The sequence below is a fragment of the Citrus sinensis genome, chromosome 2 (genome assembly GCF_022201045.2).
Source record: "Citrus sinensis cultivar Valencia sweet orange chromosome 2, DVS_A1.0, whole genome shotgun sequence".
Classification (NCBI taxonomy): domain Eukaryota; kingdom Viridiplantae; phylum Streptophyta; class Magnoliopsida; order Sapindales; family Rutaceae; genus Citrus; species Citrus sinensis.
In genome coordinates this window covers 13,087,264-13,100,174 of record NC_068557.1, presented here as the reverse complement: position 1 = coordinate 13,100,174, position 12,911 = coordinate 13,087,264, and the positions used below count along the sequence as shown (strand labels likewise).

The 12,911-nt window shown below is 32.9% G+C and overlaps 1 protein-coding gene and 1 pseudogene across 1 annotated transcript; both read left to right on the top strand.

The window, feature by feature from the left end:
- The first annotated feature begins 3,833 nt into the window (after window positions 1-3,833).
- LOC102611350 (hypothetical protein) lies at window positions 3,834-4,341 on the top strand. Its single transcript, XM_006491564.4, has one exon. It carries the CDS (start codon window positions 3,958-3,960, stop codon window positions 4,162-4,164), a length of 207 nt encoding a protein of 68 aa, XP_006491627.1. The 5' UTR covers window positions 3,834-3,957; the 3' UTR covers window positions 4,165-4,341.
- Window positions 4,342-7,879: 3,538 nt separating this feature from the next.
- On the top strand, window positions 7,880-12,528 carry LOC127900294 (glucan endo-1,3-beta-glucosidase 14-like; annotated as a pseudogene).
- The last annotated feature ends 383 nt before the right edge of the window (window positions 12,529-12,911 follow it).

Here is a 12,911-nt window from a genome sequence, read left to right as displayed (position 1 = left end):
TTCTAATCCTACATTCAGAAATATGTTAGACATGCTGGGAATGACCAATCTTTACCAACCAGATTGAGGGGGATAATTGAAGAATCCAAATAATGAAATTAGATTTTATTGTATAGCTATATAAAACTAACTATTAGGTACTATGTATCGAAATAGGTCAGCAATTCTTCTATCTTATTATAATAGTTATTATAATTAATTTTCTTAGAATAGATTTCTAGGCTACATATATTCCTCTTTATTGAATTATTCAATTCAATCGAGAGTGAATTTCTTTACAGTTTGGAATATTAAGTGCACTGCCAATGTGAGCTCTTGCTAGAGTTTTACAATTACCTACAATTAACTTCTCACCTCTCTTAAATTCCAACTTAATTTGCAGATTATTTAGATTGTTTGTGACATGGTGTGTTGCACCATTGTCCAAATATCATCCATTGTTTATTTCTTCAGTAGGAAGTGCCATATAGGTAAAGGCCTGACCAACTTGTGTTGCTTCTTGTCTTTCAAAGAACCCTTGATTGAATAAAATAAACATTGATATGTTGAATGTCCGTATTTAAGACAAACCTAACAAGTTAGCCTATTTCCTCTGCTGCCAAAGTTGTTTCTTCCTCTGTCTCTGCCTTGTCCATTGCCTCTAAAACTTCTTGACATAGATCGTCTTCCTACAACTTTGTTTTAGTGAAAAGAAGCTCTCGCAAAATTAGTACTGAAACTGCCTTCAGACTCAAGATTTGTAACAACTGAGAGTTGCTTCATTTGACTTTCATGATTGAGCAAAGGAGAGAAAGCTTCAGGCAGAGATAAATCATCAATTCTGGTTGTAATGTTCACAACAATAGGGTCATATTCAGTTCCTAAACCTAGAAGAATATAAGAAATTAAATCATCTTTAGTAAATTTTTTTCCAGCCGTTGCAAGGCTATCAATTAAAATTTTCATTTTGTTGATATAATTACCCATGGTTATTGCATTCCTTTTCATGGTTTAGAGTTGCATCTTAATCTGCAAAATCCAAGCCTTTGATTGAGATGCAAACAAAGTTTCCAATTCCAAAACTCAAAAGAGTTTGTATATTGAACTTATGTGCGTAAAAGTGACTTAGTCACTGTGGCCAGGAGCCAGCTAAGCAAAGCTAATCTTGTCTCAGCGATTATATATACTCTTTACTTTCGATTTTAAAATGACAATTTGATCCTCTTCTACTTGGACCAATAATTTAGTGAGTACAATTTTGATCCGTTAATCAAGCTTTCAAGATTGCAAGCACAAATGGAAGAAAGCATTTAAGACTTCCATATCACAAAATTTTGCCTATCCCATTTGATACGAGTCAAAAAGTCGAAAGTTTTTGGTGTTTGGTTTGCAGCATTCATGTTGAATAAATTTGCATAACTGAAAGCTCGCCTTGCTCTGATTCTAGCTTGAATTACAAAGATAGGCTTGAAGATGAGATAAAGCATTTGTTATCTTTTTTTTTAGCTTCATAAGTGTACATTTATAGTGCTTATAGGAAATCATGATAAGTTAAAAATGAGATCAAGTCTAGCAAAATAGTTATTTTTATCTTGATCTTAATAAATGCAAAAGCTAAAGGACTCGAACTAGTGATAAGTTTAGTGATAAAGCTGTCCACTTCACACTTCTAGAATACTAACTAATGCCAAGTATGCTGCCAAGTCATCTAACATTTATGAATTGGTATTATTCAAGTTTGGTAACTCTGCTACAATATTTTCATCAGTCTCAAATGAAACTTAATCATTAGGATTAGAAACAATTCAAAATGTAAAATTTTTATAGTACGCATATGTGTATATTAAATATCTACAGCGATTAAGTCTATGGTTTACAACTTAAATTTCTACCACTATTAATATTTAATAGATATCTATTTCTTTACTTTTATTTTTAGATCAAATTTATGTATTACAACCTAAGTTTTTGTCGTTATTAATAATCGAAAAATATTTGCCCCACCCACGTAAGTACAAGAAATGTGTACCTCCAGCTAACTAATAATAATTAGGAGAGACCAATGGGCCTTTGGTCCATTGGGAGAAGCCTTGCACTTACAATATTGAGTGCAAGGGTTCGAGCCTCCATAAGAGCTTTATGGGGGTTAATTTCAGTACTCCCTCAATTATCAATATAATTGAGTGGAGACAGTCTCTCCCTTACTAAATGTGAGTAGAGTAGGCACCCCTCGAATATTAGAGAGGATTTAAAATGTATGAGCAAGTGCTTCAGTGTGTCAATGTATGGCGGTGGTCCCAGTTATATAGTATGATTGTAAATATTAATTGTAATGTCTAATGTAATGTTAGTAACATCTGTGTATAACAAATTTCAAAAAAAAAAATTAGGAGAGAATATATGAGTCGAGGAGCTGATGTTCTCACCACCACTCGGCAATGAAAAGCCGGTTTGAGTTTGGATTGAATATATTAAATGAGAGCATACCCCAATGAAACACATGGCTGGCTAGAGACTTGATGATCAAAGATGAGGATATATAAGGCAAGAGTAGAAATTAGCTTTCAAATTCTCTACTCATATTGCTTGGCCTAGCACATTAAAAATTCTTAAATTATATCTTATCTCTATCTTTTAAATAAGAAATTATAATTTTTAAAATATTTTAAATTATTATAAATTTCAACTTATTTTTTTTATTAAAAATATAAAAAAAATTTATCAACCGCTCTTATTTCTTTTTTATTTTTAAATAAAAATAAAAATAAGTTGAAATTTATAATAATGTGAAGAGTATTTTAAAAATTATGCTTAAAGTAATGAATACAGAGTAAATTTATGGCCGAAAATTTTGAAACTAAACCAAGCCACCTGAATTTTATTGGATATTATGATTTAATTGTAGTTCATGAAATTAAAGATAAATGAATAAGAGGCCTATGTGTTCCATTTTTTATTTTTTTAATATTTATCAAAGGCATATATGCTCCACCGACCAAAAAAACACATGGCTAGGGCTTGTCGATGATATATATATAAATGTCAATTTTAGTTACAAAATCATTAATGAGACTTAGTTATTTGTTTTATGGCATGATTTGACTTTTCTCGAATTTCTTAAGAAGCAAGGCAAACTGCACCTAGGTTCCTTTTACTTTCTGATATCAACTAGTATCGGGCAGTTTACAATTTACAATCTACTAATCTGCTTCCCTAGCTACTATACCAACAAAGGGCACGATTTTTCTGTCAATGGAAAAGCCTAGAAACCAAGAATTTATCGATTCATAAACCCTAATCCTAAAGTTCAAATCTCATCAATCCACAACACAAAGTAACCTCAATCTATCAATCAACTTGAAGAAAAACAATTCAAATACCACTAACGATTAATGTAAACTCAAAATTCCCGTTTGCCCAGATAGCAGAAAAATCAATCGATCATAACAGCTATAAAAAAATTTCGTGTTAGCAATTTACAATTTACAATTAACAAAAACATTAATTAATTAATTAATTTGTGCAAAATATCAACCAAACATGGACCGAATGCCACCGAACAACTACCACAGTCCGCCCACATTCCCCGACCCCGCCGCTTCAGTTGCTGATCCTAACTATCACCGGTCTCTACACTCTCCTCCACGTGTACGTCCGAGATCCTTTTCAGCCATTGCACTACTAAATAATAGTTCCAACTGTATTCCACACGTGGCACAAACCCACGGGTCTAAAATATGACAGCTAAACCTCGATCTGTTCCACACTTCTAGTAACCCTAAACGAAGTCCTCAGCTAACTGCCACGCACTACTATGCTTGCAGAAACTTGCTCGATGTTTAACTCCCAATTTGCATATACAGAAACCTGCCCGGCAGCATTCACAACTAACCTAAGCTTCAACATATCACATCATAACTCACAGCTAGCTCTTCTTTAACTGAGTAGCACACAAGCTCAACAGAGCCAAGAAACGACATGGTATGCTTCTGTTTTCTCGTTGATCAGACACGCAAAGTGCATAAATGCAAGCCAGCGGCTGGGATTTGCTCACGGTGCGGCGGAGGAGCAAGTGTAGCCGACATGAAAACGGCAACAAGATTCTGCCATGTTCCATTTTACTGGAAATCTTGGAGAGCCATTATTTGTACTTTCTGTGGAGCTGTTCTGAAATCTTATCAATAAAAATCTCTGATTATACTTTGGAGTTCAGAGTTCAGGTTTAGGAATCAAAGTTCTGAGATTAAGCAGAATGGTTACAGCTGAAGAGATTCCATGCATAATCCAGTTATGAGATAATAGTGGTGATAATTTTTATTTGTTATATATAAAATATAAAGTTCTTTTTATTTTTAAAACTTACACTAATTTGGAATGATGCAATTTTCAGAGGCTCCGATAATCTTATTGAGTGTTTGTAAGTCACTTTGTTTTATTGGGACACAAGACTAGTCATCACAATCTTGTGGTAATATGGTTGATGTGATCGTCTGTGTTTTAATTACTATGTTTATGATCCTTTAACAAAAAAAAAAAAAAATTGTTACAATTTACTGATATTACAAAGCTTAATAAGAGTCTGAATTTATATATTTATAGCACAGCCAAATAGCATACCAATTATAACTTACAAATCTGAATTAACTATTAGCGAGACCTTTATCCTAATATCTGGAGAAATATATGCATCTATCCCGACTGATAGTTGGTTTATTGCCTTTTCAGATTAGGCAACGATGAATGTAAATTATACACAACAACATATAATTTGAATGATCTTAATGCATCCTGTTATCATATTATTTGAAACGTAAATCACCTACAGTGTGTAAAGAACACTTCAAAGGATATGTTTGTAATTGTCATGTCTAACTCTACTCAAACATGCCCTTGATTGTATAACATGTAAAACGATCTACAATTAATCTTTGCTCACTAAATATTTGAACAGCTACAATTTACTCCATTTCTACTTTCATCCATATGAGACAGCTGATACAGGCAGACGCACAGCTATTGATCATTAAAAATGTTGCACCGAATGTTAGGCAAAGCGTATAAATGGGATCTTTTAATTAGAATTAAACGCGGCGGCAAGGGAATTGCTGGGAGTCAATAAATTCAAAATCCATTAACGGCGAATAGTTTCCATTTTCAAATGCCCTCACATGCATTGAGAAACAAGACTAGCACCACCTAGCTAACACTCAGTAGATATGCAGGTGAAATGTGTACGTGGCAGTTGTAGAAATTGAATGCGATACACATGCATGTGAATTGCACAGAACATGAAGGCAAATTGTTTTTGGCTTCCCGTTTTGAAAGCTCTTGCAACTGCTGATCGCTGTCAGTAACAGCTTGGCAATATGGTAAAAGTGGGCCAACTTCATATTCAATCACCACCTCTTTTTTGAGAATGTACCACTTTAATTGGATACATCTTTCAATATTTATTGGTCCAGCTGGGTAGGTCTCTCTCATCATTAATTATATATTATCATTTCTTAAGCTTAAAGCAAAACTTATAAGACACATAAAACACAGAATGTTACACTTAATTTAATTTTTAATATGTGTACATCTATTCTTACATGATCTATTGAAAATAAAGGTGATATACTAGGGATGGCAATGGGACGGGGTGGGGGTGGGGATGCCTACCCCATTCCCCACCCCATTAAAAAATTTTGCCTTCATTTCCCACCCCATTCCCCAATAAATTTAGTGGGTTGGGGATGAGGAATCCCCACGTGGAGAATGATTCCCTCATCCCCACCCCATTCCCCATTTACTTATTTTATAATTGATATAAAAATATAATTTTAGTAAATTAAAAATTAGAGGCTTAAAATAAAATCATTACCATATTATAAAATATTGAATTTAAAAAAAAATCTCTAAAAATTTGAAACAATATCTTAAAATGATATTAAAAGTGAAAAATATTTAAAGAGAGCAGCTCCTTAAAAGAGAAAAAAAATATAATAATGTTTTAAAGTTGAAAAATATTGTAAGGTTTTCTTTTATTCATATTCTATTTATATTACATAAAAATTAAAAAAATTATTAATTGACATTATAGTTGATAAAATAACAATTATTAAATAAGAATTAAAAACATATGTATATATAATGGGGATTGGGGGGGGTGGGGTGGGGAGTGCAATACCAAACCCCACCCCGTTAACAATTTGGGGATTATTTTTCCCCCACTCCCCACCCCATTCCCTAAAAATTATTAAAAATTTTTCCCATTTGGGGTGGGGCTCCATGGGGCCCCAAACCCGTGGAGGATTTTGTCATCCCTATGATATACTCATAGTGCAGATAGGTGTAGATACTAAGCTACCAAGAATACTTATGATTTTCTCATGAATTATTCTTTAGAAAGGGTACATACTCGTTCGGTGCTTATATTTTGACCTGAGAGTCCATTTATTCTTAATATTCTTAAAAAATATTTTGAAAAATCTCTACAATTAAATATATTACCTTCTTACTCTTACTTTTTCTTTTCTTTGAAAATAATATTCTTCCATCAATATTCTTGACATTAATTAATTTATCTATAAAAAAATTAATTAACTAATAATTATTTATTAACAAATTAACCAATATATGTTAATTTGAAAGAGTATTTTTTGTACCTTGCAACAATCTTACTAATAATTATTTATAAATAAACTAATATCAATCCACTTCTAGCAATGTTCAATATCCTTACAATCTAACTAATAATTATTTTATAGAAAAATTAATTTACTGAAGCTAATCCTAAAAGTAAAATAATAATATGAAAGTTTGTGCAAATTTTTTTTGTTACTTTTAATTTGATGAATTATCTTTTTTTTTTCTTTTGATATCCTTAAGAATATTATTGTAAAGATATTATTGTAAAAAGAAAGAAAAAGTAAGGAGTATGATTGTAACATACTTAACAATGGTATTTTGAAGTATTTATTTTAAATATAAAGACTAAACAAATAATTAACTTAAAATATAAAGACTAAGCAAACATTTGTTCCTTTAAAAATACCCATATTTACTGACATCATTAAGTAATGCTTTTAATTAACTGTGCCTATTGCAGAAGTTCCCCCAATTTTAAAAGCTGCAACCCTCGAGTTTGCAGTTTAGAATTTTATGAGAAATATTAATCAATATGATAATGATACTCAGCTCTGTATATACGCTCATCTCTATTACTCCTTGCATTATGTTTTCTTCGCCTATTATTTTACGTGTGTTCTAATTTTCTGAGTGCCGATCACAACCCATGCTTCCTAATTATAAATCAATTATTCGATGAAGCCAAAAACTCAGTCATGAATAAACGGAGTACTGCGGCGGTGCACTAAAGCTGAGTCGGCTGAAGCATTTCCACCCCATTAATTCAGTTGAACAAAAACTCAACTTCATTGCAGCATCAGGTGAAGGTGGTGGCATGGGTTCTCAAAAAGTCAACTTCATGGGTTTTATCCTCTATTCATTGAATTGGATTGGTTCGATTTTCAAAGCGTCGCCCATCTACTTGAGTTGAATTTTACGTATGTGGTTCAATATCTCTAGTTGCGTTGGCTATAACTTGCGTGTGTGACTATAAATAATAATTACTTAGCCTGCACAGATTTTGACTCTTGGATTATGGGCACGATGTTTTATAATATTGGGAAATTTAGCTATGTAAACAGTTTCAAATATTCATTATCAAAACTAACTGCACAACTAAATTTCATACATTTTTAACTACATATAGCATACTTATTCTGGACCAAAATATTTAGAACAAAATGATGGCTTCCATCATCCACATTGCCCACACTGAGATTGTGGGCGATGGATACAATCACCTCCATCATCATTAGCAATGACACCATCACCTGCCTCCATCGCCTAGACGATGGCACCATCGCCCAATACAATCACTTGGGCGATGGCATCCATCTATCAACCATTGGCCGCTACCATTGCTTGGCCAATGGCGCCCATCTATCGGCTGATGCTGCCATCATCCAGTGCCCATTGCTATCAGTTGGGCGATAGCATCACCACTGTGGTAATGATAAAAATGATGTCTGCAAACTTACTTACAAACGATTCTTGATTGAATATTATAGAGAATGGCAGCAAAAAAACATTAAAAATAAAGGCTAACAGGACCCGGCCCGATCATCTGCTAGATCCGAGGCGAATCATGCAATCTAATATATAGATCTCATGACATAAATCTAATTTATGGATATATAAAATTGGCCTTGGGCCCCTACTGTAATCATATAGAAACATCTATGCCTCCTCCAAAAATATATTCAAAACTTGCACAATTGACATCTCATGCTCAAAATACAAGTCATGCAGTAGTGAATGTTGTGGTCCAACCTCAACTAATTAGAAACTGAGCTACACAAAGTCCTAAGGAAACTTAGAAAAAATGAGGTAAATAGGAAAATAGTGAGCTTGTGGCTCAGTAAGTAGATATATATATATATATATGTATGTATGTATGTATAAAGTAGTGTACTAATACTTATATATAATCATATGACATAACTCCACGTTGAACATAATATATAAGCAAACATGAAATATCATACATACATACATGACAAACTGTACCAAAGAGTACCCAGGGGAATAACTATCATACTCGCGTGATCATCATCGTGCAAGCAGAGCAGGGGAAAAACCTTTCAATACATAGTAGAATTTAACTATATCGCGCGAGTAGAGTGATCTAATTCTGAATACACATGCGCAAAGCCTACATGGAAGGGTATACATATGGTAATTCGCAATCACATGTCATGATAATCAATCATTTAATGTTTGAACATATAATCATAACATGATACTAATTCATATTAGTAAAAATAAATGCTTCATAGAATATATAATATTAACAATAATAATAATTCATTCACAGATCTTATTTCACTCTTGTGTTCGTTGGGGCTCTTGTAGGTCCTTTGATTCTTGAATTTCTCCTAAAATATAAGGTTCAAAAATTAACATTCAAAATTGATATAAATGCTTATGCGTATATTGTAAATTAAATCATAACTTCTTGAATTTTATAAATCTATTACTTATTAATCTAACGAATATAATTCTAACAATCCAATTTCAATTCCTGTAACTTTCTTATTTCTTTTTCTTTTCCTTCTATCTTGACCTCTATTTTCTTTCTTCTTATTTTCATTTTCTTTCTTTTTCTCTTTTCTTTTCTTTTTCCTTTTTAGCTATGCTTTGCTCTCGATTACAATTGAATCCACTAGCAAGCAGAAGAGGACAACCCTAATGTTGTGTTGGCAAAGCCAACTTCTTGGGTTGCGGACCGAGAAAAGCAGACGTGGGAACTCAGGTCGGGGCACAACGTAACTAAGATAGTTATTCCATTTATAAGTAAAGCATGCAGGTGGCTCTAATGAAACAAGCATCTAGCTGTTTCCAATTCAACAAGCAACATTTGGCTTATCCATTGCATGCACGTGTACTACAATTCCTACACACTTATACAAATTTCGTCCTCGAAATTTACATGCTTGCCTGAAATAAATACTGGTATCACGATCGCATTTGCTCCCCATGCTTCCAACTAGCCTCCTTTACATTGTGACTCTTCCACATCACCTTAGCCAGTGAGATCGTTTTATTATGTAACACGTGTTGTTACTGATCAAGTATCTGAATTGGTTTCACTTCATAAATCAAATATGTTGTCATCTAGATTGGTTTTGTATCCAGAACATGTGAAGGATCATAAATATACTTCCAAAGCATCAAAACACAGAAAACATCATAAACTCGTGATAACTCTGAAGGTAAGGCCAAATGGTAAGCAACTGGAACAGCGAGCTGAATAATCTCATATGTGCCTACACTACAAAAAAAACAGGCAATAGGTGACAGAAAATAACTGTCATAAAAGGGAGTGCATGACGGATAATTTATATGTCATCTATGTCACTGTCATTAATTTATGACATAATAGTTTCCGTCATTAATTCATGATGGCTTTGCTCAGTCATATATTTGTCACACAATATTTTAATATAAAAATAATTAAATAAAATTTAAATTTATTTACGCGCCTTTTTTAAAATTTTTGGCAGAAAATTGAATTATCATTTGTAAATTTATTATTCAATTTTAACAGTAAATTATTTATGACAGAATGTATGATGGCTATTTCCCGTCATAAAGTTTTGATTTTTTTTTAAAAAAATATTACAATTATGATTTGTTGATGAATTCCTATTTAATATCATAAAAAACCAAAAAAAATTGACATTAATTAACATCCATTCAATCCAACAAACTAATTTCAAAATAAATACATCTAATATTCAATGAGATCACCACTAATAAATAATAAAATATCCCAAATTGAAAAAACCATCCCAAAGTATAAAAAAATTAATTAAATTCTAATCAATCTCCAAGAAGCAATTAAAATTTCAGTCACCAAACCAAGTTACCTAACAAAACTTTCAAAGATTAATTCAAGTATTCCAACAGCAGGACTTGCTATAAAAATTCCAGTAGTAATCCAATCTTCCAAGAGCACTCTAATTCCAACCACATATCTTGCAACACTCCAACTACTAGTCCAACTCATATGCAGCAACCCAGCATCTTCCAACAGTACTCTAATTCTAGCCATATGCACAGGAGAAAAAAAGGAAAAAAAAAGATAACATTAAAAATAAAAAAAACAAAGAAGAATATAACACTGGATAGAGTTGGGTTGGGCCGAATTTCATGTTATTACTATATAAATGTTTATATGTACGTATATTCTTTTGCACTTCTCTTAGTCTTTTATATACTCTTGACGGGGGTGAACGTTCGTTTATTCTTTTTTAAAATGAATGCGTAAAATGATAACCAGTTGGGGGAAGACACTAACTAGTGCCTGGAGAATATTTTCCATGACTCGACATGCATACACATGGGTCACTAGATCTATTTATTATATGTGTCTACTCATATTCCATAGAATGGCAACTTAAAACATGATGCACTGCAGGCTTATTCACATCACACTAGTGGCAATGAGGTGGAAAAAAGAGAGCCAACTTGAAATGTTTGTAAATGATGAATTTAACAAGTTTCCATATTCGTGTTGTGTGTATGTGTATATACAGCAACATGCTAAATATAACAAGAAACAAATGAGCATAAATAGAGTGCTACTTGCAAGGGATGATGTCTTGAGGTTGTTGTTTTTATTGTCTGAGATATTTTAATCTATATTTAGAGTGTAATTGTAATTTTACCTCATCGAAAATTTAGTACAGAACTTTTCCGTCATTAATCAGATCTCGTTCTCGCAAGTGATATGGGTAGCACCTGGAATGCTGCATCAATTAAACAAACTGATTTACCTGAATTTCCAACCCTTAGACATTGAATAAATAATTCACAGGTTGCAAATTATTCAATTTGCATCTCACAAGCTTATTCAGAAAAATTAAAGCTACACAATAGCATATAACGTGTCTGATTGCAACATGTTGTGCATATGCGAAAATAAGTTACAAGGTAATGAGCATTAACAATCTTGCTCAAAGTCAAATTGAGATTATTTGAATTTCTTATAAAGATATTGGATTATATAATAATCGGTCAAAGTCAAATGACAGATAGTCACCGTCAACTTACCCAACGAGCTTCTATTCTCTGCAGCCAAACGCCCCTCATTTGCCTTCTCATAGGTCCAAAAAAAGTCAAGTACAATCTCCACTCTTCCATTAAAGTCTCATCACCCATTGCCTTGAGCGCTTTGCAAAATTCTTACCCGTCATCAGTTGGATCTTTCCGACCCGAATTGATCGAACTCGTTTTCAAGCCCATGTTGGATTTCCTCCGCCAAATTGGTTATTTCCTAATGTTCAATGCATACCCATTTTTCGCCTACGAGTCAACCACTAACGTCATCTCTTTAGACTACGCTTTGTTTAGGGAGAACCCCGGCGTTGTGGATGCGGGTAACGAGTTTCATTATTTCAGCCACTTCGATGCCCAAATCGACGCCGTTTTCGCTGCCTTGTCTGCCTTGAAGTACGACGACATCAGAATGGTTGTAACGGAGACAGGATGGTCGTCTAATGGGACGAGAATGAGATTGGTGCAAGCATCGAAAAAGTTTATGCATATAATGGCAATCTCATTTGCAAAAATTGAAGAGCAGTAGGGGAGCGGCGGCAACAACTTAACAAGTAGCGTGTTTAATTAGGTTAGATTTAGGGTTCACTTTTTCATTTTATTCTTTAGAAATTATATAGTTTAATTGTTCACATATTAAGTAACAAATTATAAGTCGACACGTGGCTAAGTAAAAAATAATAATTTGTGATAAAAAAATAATTATATCATAAAATCATCATTAATTCATGATAAAAAAATAATTCGATCATAAAACCATCATTAATCCGTGATAAAAAATAATTCTATCACAAAGCCATCATTAATTCATGATAGATTGAAAATTATGTCACAGGTCTATCATAATTTTATGATATACCCATAATCTGTCATAAGTTGTCTGTCATCTATTAGCAATTTTCTTGTAGTGCTATATACCGAGGGCTTAACTTCTTATGTTTTCCCAATTGAAGTATACCCTTACAAGGAAAAATCTAACCAAAAAAAATTATCACAAGTGGGTTCTAACGCTGATCTGCATAAATCTTTTGTTTGTTCTATCTACCTTTAATTTTTCTCTTATGACATTAATCTTCTCATTAGTACTCTGGACAATTTCGGGACCTAAAAATTATTTTTCCCAAACAGTGTCATCTAAATACAATATGATAACTCTTATAAGCAAACTTCATCAAAGGCAGGTATGTATCCCAGTTACGTTGAAACTGCACAACACAAGTTCAAAGTATATCTTTCAAAATATGAATAAGCCTCTCTGATTGTTC

Coding starts and splice junctions, on each gene's coding strand:
- LOC102611350 (XM_006491564.4), top strand. CDS start 3,958: ATGGTATGCTTCTGTTTTCTCGTTGATCAGACACGCAAAGTGCATAAA.